At 43.4% G+C, this 15,651-nt stretch overlaps 1 protein-coding gene across 2 annotated transcripts in view; it reads right to left on the bottom strand.

Annotated features, from left to right (window-relative positions):
• Positions 1–15,262, bottom strand: part of DIP2C (disco interacting protein 2 homolog C) — a 337,937-nt gene extending 322,675 nt beyond the window's left edge. For both annotated transcript variants that reach the window (XM_050891661.1, XM_050891662.1), the window contains exon 1: positions 15,084–15,262. In XM_050891661.1, coding sequence (XP_050747618.1) covers positions 15,084–15,168 — 85 coding nt within the window. In that variant the 5' untranslated portion in view covers positions 15,169–15,262. The remainder of the gene's footprint in view (positions 1–15,083) is intronic.
• Between the last annotated feature and the right edge of the window lie 389 nt (positions 15,263–15,651).

The raw sequence follows: 15,651 nt of genomic DNA, 5'->3' as shown, positions 1-15,651 counted from the left end.
TTAAGATGTAAATTTACTGCCATTATGAAGTTTTGCATACAAAAAACGGTAACATTATTTTTAAGTGAAACTGTTTCAAAATCAAATATCTATTTAACGCATTGTGCTTCACCTCCCATGTTGCATATTTTTGTTGACTATCACTAATGTGCACATGGCATAATTACAACAGAAATTTTAAAACTTGGTGTTACAGAAGATCTCAACTGGGGAGTGACTGATAGCAGGTAAGAACATACTGCAGGAGAGGCTGAGCACATCACTCCCAGAACCACATACAGTGTGAAATCCAGGAGAAATGTACTAGGAAGCACAAAATTACTTATCAGTGAAAGGGTGGAAATTTCAGGGCATATCACAGAATGGTTGAGGCTGGAAGGAGCCTCTAGAGGACATGTTGTCCAACCCCCCTTCTCAAGCAGGGTCACTTAGAACAGGCTGCCCAGAACCATGGCCAGACAGCTTTTGAGTATCTCCAAGGATACTCCACAACCTCCCCGGGCAACCTGTGCTAGTGTCTCACAAGTAAAAAGAAATTCTTCCTTATATTCAGACAGTGTAGTTATATAAAATATTCTATTCAGCTGCAAAACTGGATTAAGATGTTTCTATATGCACGTCCCTTCCCAATGCATCCACCTTTTCCTCCATCCATGCTGTTCAGATTCCTGTGCTCAGTAATTTACAAAGCTGCGCTATGTAGCAGATTGCTGAACTGATCCAACTTTAAAAGCTACAAAAAGAAATTTCCTCAGGGGGAGGAAAAAAACCACCACCCACCCACAAGATTTTCTTCCTCTTCTTGTTTTCTTGTTTCTTTTGGTTTTGGATTTTTGTTTGTAAACCCAGGCATCACTGGAATCATGATCCACCTGCAAACAGTAGCATGGCAGCAGGGACATAGGACAGGACTTTCAAAAGCCAGTTTCATCCCACATCGCGTAGCACCCTCAGTACTGTTGCTGCAAGTCGGGCTCCCCAAGGAGTTGTATTTTGTGGGTACTCAAATTAACACCAAAGTCTAAACTGAGCATAACACTTGCACTGAGCAGAGAAGAGGTGCAGGATATAGCAATCATACAACCCCCCAACTCTTCCCCTGAATATAGGCCATGCTTTAAAATACGCGCAAGTAACATGACTCGGCCTCAGCTGGTGCTGAACCCAGCAGAGCTAGGAGGTTAATACAAGCCAAGAAGGCAGCCCTTTATTTGTTTCTTCTTTTCCACATACAAGTGTGAAAGGAGACACACTTCGGTATTTCAGGGATGTTTTATAGCCATACTGCATGCTGCACATTGTGCTAAATGACAGTGCTGGGGAGGGGCAGGGTGGGAGCAGGAATCTTTATATAGAACTGAGAGCACTAATTCAGCCACTGACAGTCACATGAATACAGCCCTGCTGAACACCAACAGTATCCTTCTCTGGTATTAGGCTATTAGGCAGATAAAGGCTGCAGTTTGGATTTAAAAGACTTAAACTGACAAACGATCTTGTTTTTCTTCACCCTGCTAACCGTGGCACAGGGCAGGAGGAATCTCGGCACCTTCCACTGCTTATGTAACAGGTGCACTTGTAAATATGCAAAGATGATTTGAAGATACAGTTTCTAATCCATGCTTTATGCCTGAACAATTTAAATGGCTTTCATCATGTAGACAGCATTGCCGGCTCTTTGCAAGTAGTTCCTTTATAATTTTAGGCTCTATAAGCCATATTTTTGTTTAGTGTGGGTTTCACGTGAATTTAAAAAAACCAAAACAAAACAAAACAAAAACACATTGAATGGGGGTATTATTAAGAGAAATGCATTTTTAGATGGAAAATACATGTCATGACTTATCTCCAGATCAGATTTCAAGAAATTTAAGATGCACATTTCTCCATAAATGCCTCACGCTGCATGGAGAATATCCTAATATAGCTCTAAGCAAACATGATAAAGTAGAAGTAAACAGCAACAATCAAAAAAGCAAACATCAAGCACAATTAGCAGAACACATATACCTCAGCTAGTGTCTCTACAGTCTTTGAGTTTCAGTAGTTAACAAGTTTGTTACTCCAAGACAAGCACTTGTTTTAAATCAACTTAAGAATAAAAGATTTCAATTTTCAGCACGTTGGTCCTGACATCTCATGAGCACTCTTTCACATGTGAAAAAAAGAAGCTATTGCACAAGGAGGCACCACATGAATTATCTACATCATGATCCTGCACGCAAGTCCACTGTTTAAGAGGACTGGTGGAAAGACAGATGGCCAAGGAACAGAAATACATGGGACAGGATGGCAGACTGACCCTGACCTGCCATACCAGGGCCAGATGCCTTTGGAGAGAAACCCCGAAGGTCAGAGTTTACAATGAAACAATGGGGAAAAAACAGAGAGAGAGGTGAGAAGGAAAAAAGGAAAGCAAAAGGAACATACGCTGGCTTTCTCTTTCTCTGTCACATAGGAAGAGGTGATACCAACCATGTGTTACCTTTCACAAAGGACCAGAAATGCTACAGAGCTTTTGTGATCACTAGTTGCTTCCAGCAGATCGGTAACAACCTGATTTCCCAGTCCTGAATGGGGTCCCTATCTTCCCACTGGGAGTACATCTTGGCCTGTTGTTCTGTATATGTAAATGCTCTGTCTGAAATGCAGAATGTTCTCCTAGTACCAGCGATGACTAGACACAAAGAGAAGAGAAGAAAAAGTATCCGTTTCTTTCTACCATACACCCTGGCATAGATCCTTAAATATCACAGATTGTTTCTGACTATTCACAGACATAGCTTTAAGTGGAAGTACACCCAGTAGTGCAGTCCTGATGCCAACATAGCTTTTGCCATTTATTTTTAGGTGAACTGGACTTCATTCTGAGTGAAAAAATAAATACAAGAATGTATTTTGGCAAAACTTATACTCCCTCCTTATTCAAGCCCCTGAAAATGAAGCTTCAGCTTTTACATTGAGAGTACTCCCATATGTCTATTTGGGGGAGACTTCAGTCACCCCCTTGACTGTAATTCCTAATGTAATTTTATTGTAATGCCTACTGTGCACTCCTAGGAGCCCAGCTCCGGGAGGTGTGGCTGCTTTATCGTCCTTGCTGGGCTCAGGGGTGGAATGCAGAACCCGATGAGGGGGGTGACCCAGTTCATGACAACAGTCATACAGTATTTTCAAAAGGAGTCTGGAGAAAAACAGATGCCACTGGATTTCAGAAGGATATGGTTACTCAGATGCTTTCTTCACTCTCTCTTAACCCTAACATACCCATGTGAGCAATTTTTGATGAAGACGCATACATAACATGTTTTATTATTACTTACATAAGACATTTAGGTAGCATCTATCAGCTACCATTTTCAAACTATTACTTTTCACAAGGCTCCCACTAGCAAAACAACCTTGTATCCAGGGAGAAGCCAGGGGAGACTTCTTTGGATGTCTGAGTTAGAGCAAATTTATGACAGAAGTAAAAAGGCTGTATAAAATTCAGATCACAAAGCTGTTCATGTTAAAAAAGCCATCTCTAAAGAAGAGATGGCTTCTTTCTTCCCAATTTCAGTCTAATGTAGTCCTAGACACTCAATTTGCTTCAGTCCTAAAAAAGTACAGAGAAACAAGCTGGCAGATAAGGCCTGGAGTTATTTCTAGTATATCCTCAAGCAGAATGGCTCATAAAGGAAGTTAAATCTGAACCTCCATTTATTATTTACCAGAAGTAACCAATTGCACTCATGAACAGCCAAAGTGCATCTGAAGCAACATACATATGCAATTTGACATTTTGAATGATGTGTAATAGACCTACTACTGCAGGTGATATTTTCCTATCAAAATACACAGAAAAGCATTTTGCAGGTCAGCCAAAGCCAGACCACCACCTAGGAATGACAAACAGCATTATACAATAAGGACTTCAGACTGAAATTCTTTAAGCTTCAGAGATGCTGTGGTCTTTGCATGATCTTTGGGGTAGAAAAGAGCCCAGCATATGTCTTGAATAGTACAAAGAGCTGGTGCATGAACCAGCCTAGATTCCTCCCAGAAGGACAGAGAAACTGGCACTGACAAGAAAGAGCTCAGGCTTCCTATACTTGTTGTTCTGAAAGTATACTATGGACGGAAAACTGTTACAGACTAGGTTACCAGAAGTTACCAAATGTCTCTAAAAGGTCCAGCAGTCAAAGATGAAATTTAACATCACTGTGCCTCTTTCTGGCTCAAGGCATCTCACACACAGCTTCTTCACTTTTCCACAAGGTGACCCCAGTCACCTCGCCTGGCCGCACAGCATCCTTTGTGGAACAAAAAACAGATAGGAGGCTGACCTTCAAAGCTGAAGAAGAAATATCGGAATTGCCAGGAGCCCTCATCTTCCTCAGAAGTACCATTAGCAGACAATACCGGCCAAGGCATCATTGTGCTCAAGAAGAAAAACAGTGTCTGGGCTAAGGAAAAGGAAGTATCTTACTTCTCCCACTGCAGACACAGGAATACGTTCTCTCTACATTTCACTGTGCTCCAGAAGTGGTTGCCTCTGGAGATCAAAGATACCAGCTTTGTTAAACTCCCAATAAACAGAACAGTTTTCACAGACCTTCCGATGGCAGCACAAAGGCACAGAGATACTTTTACTGCTCCTATACCCTTCACCTATCACCACAATATAGAGAGCAAATCCAATTTACCACGACTGGCCAGTGAGGCAAAAGCAAAGACATCAGAGCAAAGAGCAGCCATCCTGATGAAACCTTCCAATGAAAACTGGGTTTGCCTTCAAAGTAGGAAGGAGCTTCTCATTAGCTGCAACTTAGTATGCTGGAAAAGCATGGATTCAAGGTGCATTAAAATCACATATGAAATTACAAATAATAATAAAAAATTCAAGAGACACTAAAGGGGAATGAAAGAAACAATATTCACAGATCTGTTAACTAAAAATATACACCACAATATGTATCTACTGTATGAAAATTAAAGGGAAATATACAACTAAAGCAGGAAAATAATACACTAGCTGTCTTACTACGACTCATTTCGTTGTTGAGCACAGACCTCACCTCCCTGAAGCATCAGGGAATAGGATGCAGGAAGGATTAATCTCCAGAGGAAGTGAGTGCTTTCTTATTCTTTATTCAAATGATTAAAAAGGACAATACCTTTATGTAAAAGCTAATGATCAAGCTACATATAATAAATTTTAAGGGAGCTTTTAACAATGTTATTGTTCTGCCACTTCATGCTTATACAGAAGTCCCCTGAGCTACAGGTAAATATATGAGTAGTCAGTATTTAAGCAAGTATTATCAGAGCGGCTGCATTTGATATCCTCTCAAACTGTAATGTATGCACATCCTTACAGTGTTCAATATTGATTTGAAACAAATTACTACTGCAAGTAAATGTCAAGTCATCACTAGTAAACTACTGAAAACATACCAAACCTGAAATTCTCAATTGTTGCAGTGTTTTTTGAAGTTACCAGAAAATACGTATCATAATACTGGACTAAAACATTTATAAAATGCCACTACAAAAGTACTTATGGCACTTAAACCGGTATATTTCTGGTCAAGGGTGGATTCAGTGGTTTACGTATCTATCTACATACACAAACTTCTTACATTCAGTGTTTCTTAGAAAAAAGCCTTCTATCAAGTCTACTAGTGGGTAGATTTTTTTTAGAAAGCTGTTGAGTCTTCTTTTCTATGCAAGTGTTTCAGTGTTTATCTAGCCTTATTAATATTTTCTGTCTTATCTCCAATCTGAATTTGTCTAATTTCCATTCCTAGGAGTTGGATCTTCTTGTGTTTTTGACTGCTAACATTGCACTAACTTTGCACTGTGAGAAAGTATTTCTCCTTCCCAACACAAGGTTTGTCAAATAATCAAAATAAACTCCCCATCTTTCTCCTGGTTAACAATGTTTATTAGGACTGCTTTAATCCCCAGTGTCCATGTCTCTACTCTTGGTCACTCTTCAAGATCTCTTCTGAACTGTTTTTTCAAATTCTCCCGAGCCTGTGGTATGGATACTCGTAGGACTAAAGTCAGAGTTTGTAAGAGACACAGATAAAACCTTGTGACTGGAATGTGTCAAATGCTTTAGCAGCATAAAATTCATAAACATAAAATGCAAGACTTTTTTTTCATCATCATAAAAAAAAAAATCATTACATTTAATTCCTGCTAGTCCCATTGTTGTTGCTCAACACAACAAACCAACTTTCTCCATTACAACATGGAGCTGATTAAAAGTAGAGCCAATTAAAGTATTGCCAATCTGTTATTTTCCCTCTTAGAAGTAAAAATCACTCCACACTCCAACAGTATTTTTTCATTTTTTCCTAAAAAATGTTAACCCCTCACTTCACAACACTTAGAAAAACTTACACCATCTTCTAAACAACATATTCTTTTTTTTTTTTTTTTTTTTTTTTTTGAGTAAAAAATACAGCAAATGAAACTGGGCTCTTCCAGTGAATTCAGCAGAGGGGTTTGCCGTTGTCATCATTCAGGAAAGAATAGGGACATTTCTGCATTTTGCTGTTTCACTAGATAACTGTTGTTTGTTCATCCTCAGGCATCTGTCAAAGTCATCTAGCATTTGAAACGCAATTTCCATTTTAAGATTCTTTACTAAAGTTGACCTGTTCGCATGTCACCATAATGCCATCATTTTATTTGTTCAGGCATTCATCAAAAATATTATCCCATTATTTGAATAACATTTCTTTCAACAAGGATAAGAGAGGCATGGCATGCAAAATTCTAGATTTTGCTTATTCTCCTTGCAATTACAACAATGAAAAATGAGTTAATACGACTAAGGGTATCCCCTCAAAAAAAAAAAAAAGGTGAAGTTTCATTATTTGCTATGACCTTGAGGCATGTAGCTGTATGAGACTGTAGTTACAGCGCATATGGATTTCGGAAGGAAACTTTCTGTACAATTTCAGAACTGTTCCATAATGAGATACTAGAAGCCCGAAGACCAGTTCGGTCTATTTTCTCATTAAATGGTAATAGATGCAATAGCCCTGTAATCATCCTGCTAATAACTGCATAACTCTATCTGGAGGGGCCACACAGAGGGGATAGTCCAGGCCTGCTTTCTGTGAAGAAATTGTTGCTAGGGTCTCTTTATTTTGCCAGGTTGTTTATGGACACATGGACATCCACACACTAGGACAAAGAGTGTCAGCACACTTCGTTTGGGTCTCCAAGCCAACCAAAAGTCTCTAAACTTATGCGAGTCTAGGCAGACTTTCAACCACCAGCCTACCAGCGAAAAAGCAGGCTCCATTACTGACACTTCAGTATTTCTCACAGAGTTCGTTAAGAAACATTTTCCTGGCTTCTGAACAGCTCCTACCAGCCCAGACTTACAATATCTTTTTTTGATATTTTAATCTTACATGCAGATCAAGCCAAGATTTGAATGAAGAAACTGCAGATGTAATGGTTAGTGTGGAGATATGGTTTCTGGATCCAGAGAGAAATAGGACCAAACGCAGGTCCTAACATCCATTTTTACTTCCACATAAGCAGACATTTGAAGAATTCCCTTCTTCCCCTCAACTGCCACCATTCTGCAGACCCAGCCGTACATGTAAAAGCAAATGCCACCTCAAGCATCCTAAAAGACTGCCTATTAATGGTCCAGTTCAGTCTTTGGAAATCAAACAGCCCCTTCAAAAGTCATAGGAAACACCTTCCCTTCCAAGTTACCAAGATACTTTATAAGAATTCTTTCTTTCTCTAGTCGTCCAACTATTTAACACGATACTCTTAAAAAGAGGTCATTGAGACCAGACATCATATACTGTTAACTTCTGCTGTAAAATAACGTGACAATTATCCACACCTCAGCACTTAATGCTGCTCTAAGCACTGCAGGTTATGTGTCAAATAGACTATGCCTATCAAACTGCCAAGAACCAGCAAACGACTCTGTTCTCAGAAAAGGGACTACAAGAAGCACCATGGCATGCCTTCGTCCATCCCCCGAGAGCCATGCACAGGCTGCTCTGGTAGGACTCCACAAGGCTTTAGGGCAGAAGCCCCCCTCTTCTGCAGCCAGAGCCTCCAGCCAAAGCTGTGGCCATGGTCTTCCCAGCATCTGTCTCAAGCTGAATTTGAGTATTCCTATTCCTATATTTGCTTTTTTATTGCAGAAGATCATGATGTCCCCAATATGTTTTATACATGTTTTAAAGTTATACTTAATCCTAGCGATAAATAATACTGGCTAGCAATTAGAAGCCCTAGCTAAGATTACTGAAAAAAAAAACTTGATTGATTTACGCAGGCCTAAAATGAGCAATTCCCTGATGCATTCCACCAAGTGGAATTAAATGAAACCAGTTCCAGTTTTTTAGTGTATATTTACCCTAGTAATACAAGGAAAGACCAGAAATAACCCTGCAGAGAGCAATCATGTTTTGGAAATGCCCCCCACACCACCACAGTCAAGGAGAGAATCAGGGGCTGTTGTTAATGATCAGGAAAGGCTCTTAAGCCAGGAAAAGACTGCTGCATCCAGACCCTGGGGCTGGGGCTACTGACTGCATGGAGGTTCTCAAGAAGAAAGGGGAAAAAAAGGAGGCAGGGGAGGAGAGAAGGCAGAACGGGATCATCAGGAGTTTGGCAAAAATGAAGCTCACCCACCGGGAAGGTAGGGGAATATACATGCATAATTTTACACGGATTAAGAGTTTGTGTCAAATCTGTGATCTGCTGTGGTGAATTCTTATACTGCAGTGAGTCATCTTGTCTGACAGTTGCCGGGGAATTAAAGCAGTTATTTTTAAAAAATTATATGTCCTGCTTGACGCGTTATACAAATAGCCTCTTAAAAAATTAAAATGCAGTCAATGCATTTTTAAGTATAGAACAGCTATGGTACATTTAGGATTCTCTGTACCACACCACAAACATCCATTCTGAGCTATGAAAACCCAAAGGAGTCTATTGATGTCCCTTCAGAGAAACATTGATCTTTCTGCTGCTCCCAATCCAAATCCTGCATCAAAAATTAGTTTATTATATCTGCCTTTTATACAGCATGAAAATATTTTTCCCTGGGAAAAATTGAACACAAAGGAAAGAGGTGTGCTAAATCTGAATTCCTTCGATACCAAAGGATATTTGGTTTGCCAGAATAAAAACTATTCGAATCAAAATGACAGCATTCCCCTTATAATGGAGTAACAAAGGCAGGTCAATACCTTTTAGAGAAAAGCAGCATGTTGACTCACAACCATAGGTGTACGTTGCGCTCTTGGTTTGGCAAGGGGAAGCAGTGCTGGCTTCTGCTCCCTGCACTGTGCAGCAGAATCACGCAGACATACCCTGAAGCTGCAAAGGGCAGCTCATTACAATGCACGTTCTCGTTATAAATACATTGCTTACTGCCTGTTTTGCCTATAAAACTGACACCCCATTGGCAATTTTCACACATCCTTGGGAAAAGTTTTTTGAGTATGTCTGTTGTGTAATACAGTAAAGATCATCAGAATGATCTATTAAGTGTAACCCTTGGGCATCAATGCTGCTCAACATCAGCTGGCAATAAAGGTATATTTACAGCATGCCTTCGGGACAGCTGTTCTGGGAACATCCTGGAGATTTGCGTAGTCTATTTTACAAGGCATTACAATGTACTTCCAACTGAATGAGTGACAGAGAATCCTTTCAACACACCACCACCCATTAAAAGCCCTTAAGTCCAAATAGCACAGTAGGTAGATAATTAAAAAAAAACAACATAACCTTCAAATTCCAGTGCCTTAAACTGCAAATGGTTATTAACTCATGAGTGAATTTAACCTCTTTTTAAAATAATCAAGTTACTGTCCCTCTCCAGCTTGAGCACCATCCAAGAAACAAAACAGCTGATGAGAGGAGCTTCACCTTACAAAGAAAGAAAAGTTTCTGTTGCCCGCGTTCTTGATTTTATCATAATTCCCATGGTATTCAGTATATTTTCTTAAAGCCTTAGATCTTGTACGTAACTCACATGAAAATTTCAGCTTTATGTATTTCGAGTAAATTAGTGCTCTTTTTGCCAGAAAAAAAAACTGCAAACACGAGCCAACTGCACCCTAACGGCTCAAAAAACAACAAGAAGCAAATGTGACTATTGAATTTCTTAGTTCCTTTCTCACCTGAACTCAGACAGTATTAACACTTTGTCATTGTGCAGGTGATACCCACTTGCTAAGCAGAGCACTATCTCTCAAGGAGTGAATTAAAATGATGATTTGCGTCCCAAATCACAGAGGTGTGCTAGTTATTGAAATTTTCACACTCTGAAACCTCTCCACGAGTGAAGAGTCAGCTGGCAAATGTTATGGAGAAATAATAACTAGGGGAGCTAACTACAGTTCTCTGGCCCCAACCCAGTGACTACATGCAGACAACAAAAGACAGAACTTACACCTAATAAAATAATAAACCTGGCCGGACAATGACCCAATCAATCCAAACAATATTACCGAATATAATCGAGCCAGTCGATACAACGAAAGCTGAGGACCAAATTAATTAGCTGAGTGCACATCCACTGCCTTTGGGAATAAGTAACCACTCATTAAAGATCTGCTGACACTTTTTGGAAAGTGCTCTTTGGAGAAAAGTTCAGACTTTCAAAAAAAAAAAAAAAAACCTGCTATGCCTTATATGTTTAAAATGGAAGAGGACTGGAAGTATAGTATGGAATATAGGGAGAATAGTTTCTGAACAGGATGGTTTTCACATTTTCCATGCAGCGTCTGTGGTTCTTTAAGTGTTTCTTTAAGTGTTTCTGCTATGTTATCTGACACTTGGATAAAATACTGGAAGAACTACAGAGCATCTTTTCCCAATTAATTTTGGTTCAGGAAGTAATTGGAAGGGCAATATAACCTTGTATACCCTTAAATTGAGGGGAAAATGAGAAAAGTATTTGGGGGGCTTTTTTTTTTTTAAATTCTGAAGTGTTTTTAAGAATGGAGGGGTTGTAGAATTACTTTTTTTTTTAATAAGACAGCACATTTCAGGACTCCTGGTTTTATTAAATCAGTTCTTCAGTTAACAACCCCCAAGCTATTCTAAAAAACAAGATGATTCATCTATTTCCACCCAGTACAATTTTATACATCGTTAGAAAACTAAAGCCTCGTAAAATTCTAAGCAGCCCTAAAGAACAACTACTGCAGAGTGACATGTTGATTGCATCAGCCTAGAAGGGCTATGGTTTTGAGCAATGCAAGCTTTAGTATGCTCAGTGGAAACTACCAGAGTGTCAAAGAACACGTATGTAACATGCCAGCATCAGGCACATTCACTCAAACGCAGCAGAACAAATGCCTTCAGAATATCTGGTGGGATAAGGATGATTCCACAACTTCTAATATTCATAAAATCTAAACTGCTGCTGTGCCCCAGTGTTCTGAGAAACACACAAGCAATTTCCCCCTCCCAAAATGAAGTGAAAACACTGTCAAGAAGTGTGCTATTGATGCCTTAAGCTGAACATAACATTACATGCCAACACATCAACATGAAAGTCGTTCTCAGCACTCATCAGAGTGCTAGGCTACCTCCGTCACTCACTCCTTGCGTGGGGCAGGCTACCACCACGCAGGCACGGAGCACGCTGGTAAGCGTTTCTGATTCCGACTGATCTTCACCTTCTAAATCATAATAATGAAACTAATGAAATCTAAAACGGTTATTCTAATTTGCATCCATAGTACCTTTTAAATAGCTATGTTTAAAACAAAAAAGCCCATTCAGACCACAACAAAGGGGAGGTAGAAGGCATGTGGCTTGCCCACAATAACCAATGGGTTAGGATTGCCACAGAGATGATCTTAGCAGAATATCAAGTAAACACCTTCCTGACGAACTACTCCTCCCTCTCAACCAAGGAGCAGTGCAGAACCGCCTAAACCCTCACAAAAAAAAAAAAGGCACTTTGCCCTATCGTCTAAAAAGCACGTGCTACCCGTTCGGCAGCCACTTCCTGAGGTCCTCCTGCCAGCATCCCTGCCGCCAGTGAGGCTAAGCCTAGTGCACAGCTGAACAAGGAACTCAGAATTTGGCTACAAGGGGGGGAAAAATACCATGGCCAAATTTAAATGTATGATGACTACCAGTGAAGACTGTAATTACAACATCTGCACAGCGCCCGCTGTGCTAGTGACACAGTAACTAGCGGTCTGGTCACACGGACACCAGCTATTTTATGTTAGGTTTTGAGACGCATTGCGTGGGTAGGACCCGCGCTATCACACAAGACACTTCTAAGAGCTAGGAAGGAGACAGCTTTAGCTCACCGCCAAGAAATGATCTTGCAATAATCCTGCCAGTGCTCCTCTCTTTTTCACAAAGCAGCAGCTTTCTTTCAGAAGCTGTTCCTAAAGCTGCACTGTCCGTAACAGGTTTTGGCACCGGAGAACCAGGTTGCTTGGGTACAAGTGGCAGCTCTAAGACCCACAGCATTCAGTGGCACCAGAACTGAAAAACTCACACTCACAAACAAAACAACAAACCGATCCAGGCATCCAGCATTTGAAAAACATTTTCCTAGCAAGTCTGACTCAGGAAAGCACTTTAAAAAGGGGCACAATTTACGGCAGTCACTCAGCTCCCAATGTTATCAATGAGACCCACACACATGTTTAAGCATGCAGTTGCCTGTCTATTGCCTTCAACAGTTTCCTGCTTCACGAAGGCAGCAGACACACCCTCACATCATGAGCATAACACGTGTTAAAACCTCAGTCTTGTGAACTTCAATGTACACGCCTAAGTGTATCTCGGTGAATGTACTCTGCTGAAGCCAGTGGACTGGCTCATTACAGTCAAGTCAAGCACATACGCAAGGTGCTGCACGTTCAGGGTGTAAAGATGCACAAAGTTGCATTGAAAACCATTTAACTCAGAGTTAGCATGGCCAGAGCATGACCAGTCTTCTACAGCACAAAACTGTACAAATTACTGATCCCACTGTAGGGATTAGTTTGGGGAACAGGCCAGGAGTTGCAACATGGGTGCCTAAAGGTAGGAGCTTTAAGCAGTGAATGATTTCATTTTCTCAGGCACTGAGCACTGTCATTTACTTGACTAAGAGCACATCAAGAGCACCTTGGGGGAAGACACTGAAACCGGCATGCTGACCCTTTCTCCACCCGCCTCCCAATTCCAACTCATCTTCGTTTAGGCTGCCACAGTCACAAAACACGAGCCATCCCGTCTGCTGGGTGTAACGTCAGTGGCACAGAAGGAAAGATATTGTCAGTGGGCTAAATTCATTCCAGCTCTAGCTGCAGGGAAGTTACAGCAGTGCAGACACAGATGTCCAATTGCAAACCACGTCCCACCTCCTCAGAGCCTTCTTGGATTATGCTTACAGCAACAGAAACTGCACCGTAAAACTGTATCACAACTTTAGTACACTGAATTAGCATATTTCTTATTGAAGGTCCACGCCAGTTTGATTTTGGTCTTCTGCAAGCATTTACTAACAGCTGTTTTAATTAGTATCTCATTGGTGTGTAGACAATGATGTGATACACACCAAGAAGCATTTTCTGCATAAAGCGAGAACGTCACGTATACCGTGATACAAACGGTCAGTCCTTCCTCGCACCCTCATTACCACACACATGGGCCAGTCGAGGGGCAGGGCATCACAGAAAGGCAATATTGTATTTAACTCCTCTTATTTCAGGTTTTCAGGGCACCCTCAGGGAAGGGGAGGCACAGAAACGAGAGCCACAAGCAATCCCAGTAGCTCATTCTCCTTTTCACCCTCAAAGCGTTAAAAGGAAAATACAATGTCAACATCAGCTCCTCCCTGCTGATGAAACTGGCTCGAGTGCATTTTACTTTCTGGCTTGGAGCCCTTACAAACCGTTACAAAAAGACAGAAAGAGAGACAGACAGCTCAATATATCGACCACTTCCAATAACTAATTTGAGACACACTGGGTCATTTGCCCCTTCTGTTAAGTGCTGTAGCCTCTCGGTGGTGAATGAACCCTGATATTTGTCTTTTTTTATTAAAAGGAGGGGGGGGGCAGCTAATAGCAGATTTGGATTTCAAGGAAGAGCCAACCCTAGCATCAGTATATATAAATACTCCCCACTCTCTTCCTCTGGGAGGAACAGATTACATCTGATACACTAAAATCATCTCCAAGACTGATGGCACTCTGGGCGCTCAATCCCCATCAGCGAGGGATCCTGACAGGCACTAATCGCTGCCTGCCTCTCGTTCCTTAACCGGAGCTGACACACATGGAAACGGGGAGCTGGAGCCAGGCTGAGGAGAGGAGGGCGGGCTGGGCTCCTGCTCATCCTCCCAGCCACGGCAACAGCAATATGCGGGCTGCCCAACCCGGGAACCGGCAGAGCATCAAAATCAACCACGCCAAGAAAATCACCACAAGCTTTCAATTATACATTAAAAAAAAAAAAAACAAAACCACCACAATTTAAAAAAAAAAAACAAAAACCAACGTTTCCTCTAAGCGACCTAACTAGTATTGTCCAAAACGACCTTATCATGGGGTATTTTGTTGCAACCGACACACACATTGCGTGGACTCCGTGGCGAGTCCCTCGATACGGTCAAAGAGGCGTATTTTTGCACGCAGGTACACGGCAGATTTCCGTGAAGCTGCCTTTTCTTGGCAGGGCAGGAACCCCTCCGAGCCAGCCCTACGGATTTTTCCACCTCCCGCACTACAGCGTGCAAGGCTGGGGCGGCCAGCCCTGTTGCCAGAGCCCCTCTCCCGCCCCCGCCAGCGCCGCGGCGGGGGAATTCACAGGTAGAACAAAACATCCGCGCCGGTATCCTCCGCCAGCCCGCCGGCGGGAGCGGGGGGGGGGGGGGGACGGTCAGGAGAGCCCGCGGGCGCCATCGGTGCCGGGGCGAGCACCGCAGCAGCCCGGCGGGCAGCAGGGCCGCAGGGCGGGGAGATGGGGGGGTTGTGAGGGGGGGAGCGGGCCGGGGGCTGCCGCTCCGGTGCCGCGCGCCCGCGCCAACCTCCGCCCGCGCGAGAGCCGGGCCCGCCCCGCCGCCCCTTTACCTTCGGAGAGCTCCAGCTCCAGCTCGGCCAGCCGGGCCCTCACCTCCAGGGGCAGGGACACGCTCTCCAGGCTGCGGTCCGCCATGCTCGCGCGGCGGGGACGGGCTCTCCCCTCCTCTGGCTGCCCCGCTCTCCCCCTTTGTCCGCGGCTGAACGGGGAGAGGGAAGGCGGCGGGGCCGCGGCGGGTGGCTGAGTCCTCCCCGCGGTCTCAGCCGGACATGCAGGGGGGAGGCGGGCGGGCGGTCCGCGCAGGGGGACGGGGCGCGGAGGGAGGGAATGCGAAGGTTTCTCCTCTCCTCCCCTCTCCTCTCCTCCTCCTCCTCCTCCTTCGCCGCCTCCTTCAGCGGGGCCCCGCCATGGCTGCTCCCGCCGCCGCCGCCCGCCCGCGATCGCTCCGCATCGGCTCCTCGCCGCGCCCGGCCCGGCCCACCCCCCACCCCCCGCCGCCCGGCACCGCGGCGGCGGCTCCCGCCTCGCCTCGCCTCGCCTCGCCGCGCCCCGGCCCGGCCCGGCCCCGGCCCCGGCCCGCTCCTCCCTGCCCGGCTGGGGCTGGCGGCGGCGCCTGGC

The sequence above is a fragment of the Gymnogyps californianus genome, chromosome 2 (assembly GCF_018139145.2).
Source record: "Gymnogyps californianus isolate 813 chromosome 2, ASM1813914v2, whole genome shotgun sequence".
In the NCBI taxonomy this organism is placed as follows: Eukaryota; Metazoa; Chordata; class Aves; order Accipitriformes; family Cathartidae; genus Gymnogyps; species Gymnogyps californianus.
This window is presented reverse-complemented; position numbering and strand designations above follow the sequence as displayed.